The sequence below is a fragment of the Asparagus officinalis genome, chromosome 3 (genome assembly GCF_001876935.1).
Source record: "Asparagus officinalis chromosome 3, Aspof.V1, whole genome shotgun sequence".
Classification (NCBI taxonomy): domain Eukaryota; kingdom Viridiplantae; phylum Streptophyta; class Magnoliopsida; order Asparagales; family Asparagaceae; genus Asparagus; species Asparagus officinalis.
In genome coordinates, this window is record NC_033796.1 from 20,805,340 (window position 1) to 20,817,378 (window position 12,039).

The 12,039-nt window shown below is 43.5% G+C and overlaps 2 protein-coding genes across 2 annotated transcripts; both read right to left on the reverse strand.

Annotated features, from left to right (window-relative positions):
• On the reverse strand, positions 8,023 to 10,335 carry LOC109833300 (putative F-box/LRR-repeat protein At5g54820). Its single transcript, XM_020400913.1, has 3 exons — positions 8,900 to 10,335; positions 8,649 to 8,819; positions 8,023 to 8,564 (listed from the first exon to the last, which is right to left on the reverse strand). The coding sequence occupies exons 1-3, from the start codon at positions 9,794 to 9,796 to the stop codon at positions 8,109 to 8,111; spliced, it is 1,524 nt and encodes a 507-aa protein (XP_020256502.1). The 5' UTR covers positions 9,797 to 10,335; the 3' UTR covers positions 8,023 to 8,108.
• Positions 10,419 to 11,512, reverse strand: LOC109833302. The gene has a single exon (XM_020400915.1). It carries the CDS (start codon positions 11,441 to 11,443, stop codon positions 10,502 to 10,504), a length of 942 nt encoding a protein of 313 aa, XP_020256504.1. The 5' UTR covers positions 11,444 to 11,512; the 3' UTR covers positions 10,419 to 10,501.

Genomic DNA, 12,039 nt, shown 5'->3' on the forward strand with positions numbered 1-12,039 from the left:
ATGGGAACAGGCTACCCGGTAACGCGTGTTAGGCGCTGACTTATCCTTAATTAGGATTCAGGATAAAAGTCCCCAGACTCGGATTCTGGTGTCTTCTTCAATCGGTAAAAGACTAAACCGGCAACGCGTGTTAGGCGTTGGCTTATCCCTGCTTAGGCTTCGGGATAAAATTCCCCATGCGTGTGAGGCACAGATTATGGTGTTATTAATAACAATCTGCCACAATGTTGAATATGAGGTCTTTTGTCCTTTTTACGGTCAAAGACTAACCGGCAACGCGTGTTAGGCGTTGACCTATCCCTACTTAGGATTCGGGATAAAATTCCTCATGCATAAAAGACATGGATTTTTATTGCTACGATGCTGAATACGTAGACTCGGTCGTTTTTACGGGAACAAACCACCCAGCAACGCGGGTTAAGCGCTGACTTATCCTTACTTAGGCTTCGGGATAAAATTCCCCAGACTGGATTCTGGTGTCTTTTTCAATCGGTGAAAGACTAAACCGGCAACGCGTGTTAGGCGTTGGATTATCCCTGCTTAGGCTTCGGGATAAAATTCCCCGTGTACGGATTTAAAGTTGAGAATTGTGTCTTTTTTCAGGGTAAAGACGAACCCAAAATGGAAGAGTTGAGAATTGTGTCTTTTCTCAGGGTAAAGATGAACCCAAAATGGAAGAGGAAGAATTTATACTCTATCTCCCGGCACCGAAGAGGAAGAATTTTATATTCTATCTTCAGTTGGAAAGAAAACTCGAAGTGGGATCTCCACCACCAGAATCCGGAAAGATAAAACTAGGAGTGGGATCTCCACCCCGAGAATCGGAAAGATTCAAGTAACCCTAACTTTTATAGGATTGGTTGCTTGATCCAAGAAAAGAGTTCCTTATTTATTGATGAGAAAGTCCAATTTCGACCCTAACTTTTATAGGTTTGGTGGAAAAAGAAACAAAGGCAGACTTTCGTTTATCGAAAAGGGATGACTCGGTCTTAGTCCTAACTATCTGTAGGTTTGACTAAGTGAGATTGGGAACAATCCTAACTTTTATAGGTTTGATTGCTCAATTTGAAAGTGGACCTCTCGTTCATGGAAGGAATCAAGAGGGGAATCTGGCTTTGGCCCTAACTTTTATAGGTTTGACCAAGGAAGCAGTGGAAGTGGGAGGTTTGAGACGATCTTACCTTTTATAGGCCGATGGAGGATTTTGATGTTAAGTGATCAGGACTTAACACGTCAAGTTTTGAAAATTGCCATGAATTGACGGATAGAAATTTTAGTGGACCCGTCGTCAATTGATTTGATCAGTGGGGGATTTTGTGAGGAAGGTTGATCTGTCGTCAAACACCAATAGGAGTTTTGTGAGGGAAGATTGATCCAACGAAGCGATCGAATCTCGTCTCAGCAAAAGAGTGTTCGAAAATCACAGTGAGGGTTTAGTGTTTATCACTTTGTTTGTAATGATCGGGTTATCCCTAAGAAAATTACATATAGTATTTTTCCGGGAACTTCCCGTTACATGAATCATCCACCCCCAGCTTCTTCGCGAAACTGGGTTTATCATTGCATTCGGTTACATGATCGGGTTATCCTTAAGAATATTACATATAAAAATTCTCCAGGAACTTCTCGTCAACAGTAGGAAACAGTTTAGACTCATATACCAATTGGAGTATCAGGGAGCAGTTTAACCTCTTATACCGGTCGGAGGATTGAGAAGCAGTTTATACTCGTATACTCTTCGGAGTGTTGCCATTCTCATTTGGCTTATCCCAACATTATGACGCCGGCTTCAATCAATGTCTGAATGCTATTCTTTAAAGTAAAGCAAGTCTTGGTGGGATGAAGGACCCTCATGTGGTACGCGCAGTACTTCGGATCCGTAGTATTATCAGCTTCCTCCTGATTCGTGACGGGTGGCAGCTTAATCTTGTTGTTTTTAAGAAGGGTCTCGAAGATGGCTGGAACGTCTTCGTCCTTGAATGAGTACTCTTTTTGGAGCCTCGAATCCGAAGTCTTCTGCTATCTTCGGGGCTGCTGTTGCGACGTCTGATTAACATCAACAACTGTTGTAGGTGCATTCCCTTCATCATGGGAAATGAGACTCGAATTCAGAGGGTTAACCATCGGTTGGTTTCTTTCGACCTTCCTCCTTCTGAGAAAGCGTTCGGCCTGCTCTCCGCGCACCTTCAACTCTTTCCAGGTATTGAGCGGCTCTACTCCCATAACGTCCAAGATGTTAATAGACAAATTGTTATGACAAGTCTGCAAGATGAATTCCTCCGTGACGGGATCCCTGCAGTTCATTGCCTGATTGCGGAAGCATGAAGGTATCCACCGACTCTCCGTCTTTTTGTTTCTCATCGAAGAGTGTCCTGACCGACACTTCGGTGTCATCATCGAAGAAATGAGCGAGGAACATGCTTTCCAGGTCCTCCCAGCTGTTGATGCTTCCGGGCTTGAGACGGCGGTACCAATCGAAGGCGGGCCCGCGAATGGTGCTAACAAATGACCGGACCATCAGAGGCTCGTTGCCAGAGATCACTCCCAAATGGGACTTGAAATAGATCAGGTGCTGAGTGGGGGAACCCTTCCCGTCGAACGGCGTGAAGTTGATCAGGTTGAACTTCGCCGGATACGGGATCGATTCCCATTCTCTTGGGTAAGGACACGGAATCTCGGTCTTCTTCACCTCTCGAGCAGACATCAGGGAATCAATTTTTCTTTCGAGATCTTTCATCTTTTTGGCCTCATCTATATCCTGTTTTGGACAATTTTCGAGAGGAATAATGCGGCCACCCCCAGTGTTATCATCATTGGTGGGTCCACCCTCAGCATCGTTATTTTTAGTGGGGCCACCCCCAGCATTGTGTTCATCCACATCTGAATCGCTACCTGCTTGGTTAGCAGTGCTGCGACGACTGGATTCACATAGCTGATTCGACAAAGCTTGGATTTGTTGGTCGTGCATTTGTCTCATCTCCTGCATAGCCGTTTCCATCTCAATCTTGAATGCCTCTTTCTGCTTGGCTAAGGCTTCCTCAACCATTTTGGTTACTTCCTCGGTATTAATCATAAACACTTCACGGGATTGTCCCGGATTGGATACCGTATTATCAGAAGCGATTGCTGAGTTAGCATCCGATGCTTCATCATCCGAGGATAACCCTCTCTGTATTCTCTGATAATCCCTTTGTCTAATAGTTCCTGATCGTAACCGGGTTAGACGATGCGATACAAGCGGATCAGAGCTAGAAGGTCGAATCGATTTTCCCTTATCAACCATATTGATGGTAACCTCTGGGGGTTCGTCACCTTGAACGACCGATCGTTTCTTACGGAGACGCTTTTGATTGGACTTAGCCTTTTCGTTGGAGATCCTCTCAAATATCGAGACCCTCTGCGGAGCGGTCTTGGGGCAGCTACACGCTGATAATACTGCCCTGATAATTTTGATACACGGACAGTGAGAGTCCGTTTCCCGGGTACTTCTCTTTCGATGTGTTGTACTATCGAGCTGGGGGTACGAATAAATCCCGATAGTACAACACATCGACGTTGCGGTATAACGCATTCGGCTGTTTACATAAATTCTCAGGTATAACGCATTCTTCTGTTTGACGCGTTTTTCTCTGAGTAAACATCGCCTTGTTGGCGTCTACAGGAGTCACACGCTTGGAATCACACCTTTGTGAGGGTGAAACCTTAACGGGCTCCTGATTTTCTGCACGCACCGCCAAGCGGGCCGTTGCAGAAATTATTTTGTTAGGAGGTCACGTACGACCCCCAGTTTGGGTGTTTGCTCGTGGTTCCTTCAATGGTCCCAAGCGTTCCTTAACAGGCGCTTTGCCTCGATCTTCTGGTGGAGAACCGAGGTGATCCTTTAGAGGAATCCTGAACTTGGGGAAATCCCCGCTACGGTGGGGCTTTACCGGAGGTTCGGGATCTAAAGTTGACAAAAGCTTAATGACAGTTCCGTACATTTTTGCCTTAGGTGCTGATTTGGCTTTTGGCATCCAAACTTGTTTAGATCTCGGTGATCTCTTAACCGCCTCTTCCTTTTGCATTTCATGTGCTTTTCGCGCAAGGGTCCGGGCATGCGCAAGCAAGGCGCGACGCTTCTGGATTCGCTCCTCGAGAGTAGAGCGGGTTCGTTTGACATAAACCTATTCGTTAATTGGAGGTCGAGAGGAGGATTCCGATGCTGGTCGTGGCGACAGATTAGCCACTTGGCGCTTTCTGAACTCCAGATCTGCTTGGTAATGGAGTCCATCCACCTGATCCAAAGCCTTGGCGAATTGGCGTGCGAGGCGTTGGCGTTTCCTTTGACGTGCTCTCTTTGATAGGGTTGGCGCGCCTTCAGCAGTCGGCTCCTTGATCGCGAATGAGTTCAGATCTGCAGATCTGGTCTCATCGGATGCCGGCGGATCGTTGCAAGGCGCAACTGTAGTAGCGACGGCGTGGAGATTGACTTCTTGGGTCTTCAGATCTGGAAACCGACGGATCTTCTGGGAGGAGGAGATCTTCCTGCGCTTATGAGGAGGAGCAGATCTAGAGGAGGAGGAGGAGATGTACTCTTCAAATTTCTGCTGGTCGAATTCGTATTCGACCTCTTCGAACACCGGGATGGTCGCCAGTTTGTTTGCTGTGAAAATTGATTGCTTCATTGCAGGATTCATTACAAACTTCAGACGTTTACAACGAATATAAAAATCAGTCTTTTTATAAGACTTTTACACAATGAAAACAAAAAAATTACAATTCTCTTCAAACAAACGCAACGAGTATTTATCGCCTGCTGCTTGCGTGGGATCTTGGTATGTGACGGGGACGCGTTAGTCCGTGGACCACCGAACGATCAATATTTGGACAGAGTTTCGTCTATCCGCGAAGGGATCGAGAAACCGTAGCTCTTATCTCGGCGAAGTGAGATAATCACTCTTCTTAAGATTACCGCAACGGGATAATCCTAAGGAACGAACCGGGCTGCAGATCTAACTCCTCCTCCTCTCTGAAATCTGTGCACTTTTGATCTTCAATCCGGCAGGGCTTCGCCAAGGCTCGAGAATTCCAGATTTGAAAAAATGAGGCTTTGAGGCTTGTATTTATAGGCACGGGACGAAATCAGGTTGGAGACACCCTTGGGTGTCTCAACTTGGGCCGAGACACCCTTGGGTGTCTCAACTTGGGCCGAGACACCTTGGGGTGTCTCGTTGGGCCGAGACACCTCGGGGTGTCTCAACTCATGCTGAGACGCTTTGTTATGTGTACTTGTTCGTTTCCGCCGTAACTTCTTCATCCGAACTCGGATTTGAGCGATTCAAAATGCGTTGGAAAGCCGACGAGGAGATCTACAAGCTCCGATGATTGGATCATTGTGGAGTCAATTGGGACACGAGGGGCGTTGCGCCTTTTGTAAGCGACGCGGGGCTCCCGATCAATTCGTATCCTCGTTATTCTGAAACTCCGTTGCTTCACATAGTTCGCCGATTCACTTCAAGCGTTCGTCGACGTTAATCAAGCTTCTGTGACTTGGATAGTGATGTTCATCATCTTCTCTTAGCTTTGAGCTGTTCGTGGAGACCTATAGGCAATTTTCGATGCCTACATATATGATTGATCAAATTGTTGAGCAGCCACAGGATTTAGACAGGGTGCAGGCGTGTTTGATACCAAGCATAAGGAAATTACGTGGCTAGATCCAGATTAGAACGGCCTCCTGCTTTCTGGCCTGCTGCAATCTGGGTCACTCCTAATTGGGTTTCAAAGTAAGGTCTCTTTCTCAGATAGTGATTTTCGAATCAAGTGGTAATTGGAAAAGGTCCTATCACCTCAAGTTTTACAGCGTGTTCCCAAGCTCACTAGAAAAAATGTTGTCATTTAATATTTCCACCATTATCTTGAAAAAATCGCTGTTGTTTTCAAAAATGCTATTAATAAGAGGATTGCGGAGAAAGTGACTGTTGCGTCACGTGGGATGATGACAAGGAAGATGAAGAGAAGAAGCGATTCCAGGATGAGGTGAGGAAGCTTGGGGAGGTTATAAAATGTCACGCCTGTTGGCTCGTGCAGTCTGTGTGTCCAGAGAGAGCAACTCGTGAGGTTGGCTAAATCAACCGTCAAAATGCTAGCATTAGTTGTTCTTGAGCCTTGGGTTTCTCTATTTAAGCCACTAACATTTCTTCATGCTAGCCCATGTGGGACTAAAGTGGAGGTATCACAATCATCCCACCTTACAAAGACGACGTCTTCGTCGTCACGACATGACAATTGGCACATCCGATGTGGACTCTAGAGGTGGCTCTCACCGCATCTACACGGTGTAACACTTAGCACCATATAGCACTTAGCTCCACACTTCCGACTGATGCTTTGATACTATTTGTCACGCCCCAGGCTCACGGGCCTGTTGACGCGTGCAAGTCGTTGGTCCACGGAGAGCAACTCGTGGGTTGGCTAAATTCACCGTCAAAATGTTAGCACTAGTTGTACTTGGACCTTGGACTTCTCTATTTAAGCCACTAACATTTCTTCATACTATTCCATATGGGACTAAAATAGGGGTGTCACATAAAAAGTGCCCGAACTAAAACTAGGGAAGTATAGACTACAGGATGAAGTTGTGTGATTCATATCATATGCATGTAAATAGGCTTGCGTAATTCCAATCCTCGGAGGTAGAAACCTAAGGAGTTAAGGATTAACTAGGAGAAGAATATGTCTGTCTTTGATAATTTTTTATTTTTATTTTGTTAGGCATCTCGTTAACTGTCGAGTCCCTTGAATTTTTGAAGTACAACTCATGAAAATAGCGTTTGAGATGATTGTTGCTTATTTCTTATTATTTCTTGGTGCTATCCAATTGTAATGTTTGAATATGCAGTTTCTGTTGCTTAACTCAGCGTATGTTGAGTTAATTAGGTATGAAATGATAGGTGCTGATATTATAGTTACTACTGAAAGATAACCAAACTTCTACTGTCGTTTCTTATACATCCATCATCCATGTCACTGAGTAACAGACTTAAAAATGTGTACTGTAGACCTTTATACTTGCTAAAATGAAAGTAGAAACTCAATATCATTTCAGAGGCTTAGGGCCTGTTTGGTTAAATTTTTTTAAAATGCACAGTAGCTGCAGTACTGCAGAGTTCAGACAACTACAGTAACACGAGCTCAGTTCCTTGCTTGTTGTCAAGAATTGCTAAAGATCTGCCAACTCAGCTACAATATCACGCCCATTTTAACAAACCAACCAGAGGAGGTGATTGTAATACCGTAGCACATGACACCTATAGTTACAACCCAAAAAAGTGGCAGCCAAACAGGCCTAATTAATTGGCAAACTCGACAGCAATTTGATATGTCCTCAAAATGTTGTTGGAAACAAAGTAAAATATATATATTTGTAGAGGTGGCGAACACGGCGACAAACAGCTCAGGAAAAATCAGCAGAGAGACAGTTTTCAGGCTGTCCGGTCGACCACGAGTCAGCTTCGGTTGACCGAAAACGTGCACAGGTCGAAGGCAGATTCTGGAGTTGGAGACTGTCGACCGCCGCGGTCGACCGCTAAACACTAGTCGATTTATGTCTCTGTCGTTCCTGGGCGGTCGACCGCGACGAATTTGGCGGTCGACCGCCAGTCAAGTCTAAGTCAGGTTTTGGTTTCCTGGCCCGTTTCGTTTTGATGGTATATAACCCTAAATCTGATTAATTAGGTTTAAGCAATGTCGATTTGAGCAAACTTTTGAGAAAGTATTGTGCATCCTTTGTGGGAGGATTTGTAAGAGATCTAGAGAGCTTTGTTCTAGGGTTTATTAGTAAGATTTGTAACCATATTTGTATTCTCTTGATTTCTAATAGTAAGAACTCCCCCCTCATTGCCCTGTGGACGTAGGCAACTTGCCGAATCACGTAAAATTCGTTTGTCTTGCTGTGGTGATTGTGTTTTGCTGATGTGATTGTGATTTTATTTCGTTCTTGTTCGTGCAATTTCGTGTGATTCGAGTTCCGCTGCGCACAACAATATTACCATGTTCACGGATGGTATTACAATTTTGTACTTGGTTTTATACAGTGCTGAAAGGTATATACAAATGAGCGTCAGTATCTAGTCACTGACATAATTGTAAATACTGGGCTCACACACAGAAGAGAAGAGACTACGTTCACAATAGAGCTCTGTGTGCAATGGATTGAAGCCAGTATCATCTTCCATGAAGTCACATAATATGATATTGACATTGGGAGATGCCTTAGGTAGCATTGATAGTTTGTCACGTAAACTTTGCGAACCCATTATTTCATTATTCTTGCATTGCGAAGATGAATTGGTAGATTCAGCATCAGCTCCTTTCTCAAGATCAATTGAAGGTGCAACAATTACCAAATATTCTAATATAACAGCCTTTTGCAGAAGAAACTTTACCAATATCATTTCCGTATTGCTCCCTCTAAAATTGTTCAGTTTGACTACCTTAAGATGGTTAAAGGTGATATCTTGTGGCTTCTTGAAAGCATTGAAGTCGGAGCTTATCCCATTGAGATCATTAGGGTCTACAGGAAGCTGCAGGTTTGGTAGATTTGATCAGAAAACAATCTTCTCACGCATAAGAATTTGAAGGAGAGAGAAAACGAAGTAGATACTTACCCTGATGAAGAATTTTTCAATATTGGGAGCCGGGCAGAACTGAAAGAAGGTAAAGATGTTCTTCAGTTCCTCTTCAGACATCAAATCTACTAAAAGTTGCAATTCTTGCAGCTTTAGCAGCTGGATTAATCCAAACTCTTGGGGATTATATCCTGCGGCTCCACCAACTTGCTAATACATGCAAGAAGCAAAAAAGTTCAATACAAGATCAAGACTAAAGATGAAAATATATGAGGAAACTTGAACCATACCCGAAGAGTCGCTGTACATATTGTGAGAATCTGTACATGGGTAAGATCAGATAATCTCTTTGTGTAATTGCCAAATCCTTCTCTGCCAACTGAAGAGATGAAGACATCAACCAAGGAAGAGACATCTATGAAGCGATGACGTTGATGAATCCGACCATACTCACGAAGAGATCTGAGTCTTGGAGCAGAAATCTCAAGGAAACACATTCCTAAGCAGTCCACTATTGTTAAACTCTCAAGTCTGAGATCCTGACCAGAAATGCTAACAGATTCTAGATGGTGACAGTTCCGTAGGCTCAGGCTTTCAAGAAGCGGACAGTCAGCTAGAATGCCTTGTAAAGTTTTATCATCGATGTTAACATCTGTAAGAGAGAGCGAGTGGAGATTACATAACCTTTTGAAATCTAAGTGGGTGCAAAACTTGCAGCAGCTCAAACTCAGATGTGTCAATGAAACACAATCAAATAGTGAAGTGGGCAGCTTGATTGGTTTTCTTCTATCAGTGAATTTTCCATCTCGGTTAACTTTGTATTCTTCAAGCAGGTCAAGTTGAAGCTGCTGAACTCCCTTCACTGCCGCAAAGCCAAGCCACTCCTCTAAATTGGGCAAGTAAATATCAAACGGGAAGAAGAGAATCCGGAGCTTGTCAAGATTCTTGCTTTCATGGAGTTGTAGGTATCGATCAACAGAGGCCACAAACTGTGTTGGTGATTGCGTTCTTGAAAGTTCTTCAGCGAATTCTAGAGAAGTGGCTGAAGAGAGATTGTATTTCCATAGAGGTCTCCATCTCTTTGATAGAGTGCCGGTTCTAATTGCTGATTTAAGAGGAAGAAAGGAAATGATGAACTGAAGGATGGAATCAGGCAAGTTGCTGATTCTGTCGCTACTCATCGGCATGTTAAGGTGAGATATTTTCCCACTAGATGTTTATGGTCCCTTTATAGCTGCATATTTGCAAGATTTTGATATAGGGTGCTGGTTTCTTCTTCTCTTGGAAGATTTGAGACTAATTTATACAGATTACTTTGACTAAGATATGTGGGATTAATCTTGCTTGAGAAGGCCAGGGAGCTCCTTAGCTTGCTATAGAAGAAGCATCAGAAGTCAAAATATGAGATTTGTTAATAGGTGTTTTTAAATTTGCACATGATGTGTAATGTAGAAATGAGCTCTGGCTACTCCATAATTAAACCTATTCTATATGGGTTAATACAGAAAATAAGCACACAGAATTATGTTTAAACTGTGAAGCCCAAATTTTAACCTCCCCTGACTGATTCTAGTGATTAGAGGTTACTTCCCAAGGGACCCAAAGTTTCCAGGTGACACTACAATCTTGACTCTTCCCCCATTAATCCTTGGTGATGCCCTTCCTTGTATAATTATATTCAAATGGTGGAAATTACTCGCACAATTATCTTTCAGTTATAAGCCCCAAAAATAGCTTTTAACAACGTTTTATTTCTCAGATACCTTTGAAGAAACATCTCGTTATCAGAAAGAGTCACATAACAAGAAAGAAAGAATCACAAGAATAATCACCGCAAAGTTCATACAACCAAAACTGACCAGGTGCAACAAAATGACTAAGTACTACCAAAGTCACTGTTTGTCCTTCTTCCCTGTTACGTTTGAAACCAGATCTTTCAGAAACTTGACAGATTTGGTCACTGGAGAATTCGCCGCCATCAGATTATACAGAACGCTCTCGACTTCAACAATCGTCGGCCTTCGCTTAAACCTCGTAACCACCTTCAACTTCCCCTTCTCTTCTCCTTCTTCATCCTCCACCATCACCTCCCATACTTCACCACTCACAACCCCATCCTTCACACACTTAAACACCACCCCCTTCCTCCTCTTAATCACCCCTCTAACCTCTAACCCCATAAAAGAATAAACCACATCAAAAGAATCAAGAAAGTTCCCCATTTCAAAATCCTTCTCCTCATCAAAAGCCCAATTGGGATTAAAGAGAACCACAGGCTTAGGATACAAGCTGGTTGTTACCCTTTTGATGTCTTCAACTTGAGACTTCTCTGGCGCCAAAAAAACGGCCAAGTCAGCAGAATTCAAAATCTCAGTACCGACTGAGCTCAAGTCTGAGTTGGTAACTGAGGTAGCTGAGCTAAAAGTCTGAAGGGCTAATTGCGCCAATGTGGGATTAGGCCAGAGGATAAGTGTGGCTGGAATTGAGCCTTTTCTTGTGATGGGTAAGTTAGCAAAGACTACAAAGGCTAGCTGGATGAGTGAGTTGGGTGAGTCGTCGACGACAGGGATCTCGACACGAAATCTTGGTTGGGTGAGTTTCTTGAGTTTTCTCGTGGGGACGGGAATCGGGTTATTGAGGGGCTTCTTGAGGGTGGAGGAGAGGGAGAGCTTTGCTTGGGAGATGGCTTCTTCTCTGCTTGTGGGTGGGAAAGAGCACAGTGTGCGTTTGTGTGGAGATGGATTTGTAAAGGAGAGTGATGAAGGGGAGATTGAGATTGGAGGTGAAGCCTTGAGAGTGGTTTGTAAATGGAGTCTGAGGAGATTGGAGGCCATTGGAGACTACAAGGATCCTATCCACTGATTCTCAATGTTTATCTCCCTGTAGCTCAGGCGAATTCACTTGCACTGTATAGATTGGGCCAATGTGGACTTTTCAGTCTGTGGTGGTGCGACAAATGTCCACTAGCACCCTTGACGTCTAATCGAGGAAAAATCCAAAATTATCACGATCGTAGTTTCTATGACCAAAGTTCTAAGTTTCGTTAGACCTTTTGTCTAATGAAAACAGAGGAAAGTACCACTCCATACTAGATCATCTTAATAATTCAGATGAGGGAATCACTAAACTAAACCGCTTGTAAATTGCATACAGGGCAGTATGCGGAGAAAAAGTAAGCAAAGGAGCTGAAATTCATAATAGAGTATATGCTTAAAAGCAGTGATGGTTATGGTAATGATCATAACTCATAGACCATAGGACACCCGTATTACTTTGTAAATGCGATATCACAGCTCCATAAGAACCACAACATCAATCCCTGAGCTTGTAATTGTCTGGAATATAGTATGACATTTCTGATAATTTTATATATCCAATTAATTTTGGAACACAAAATTGACAGCAAAAAAACTAACGGTTATCTTGCTGT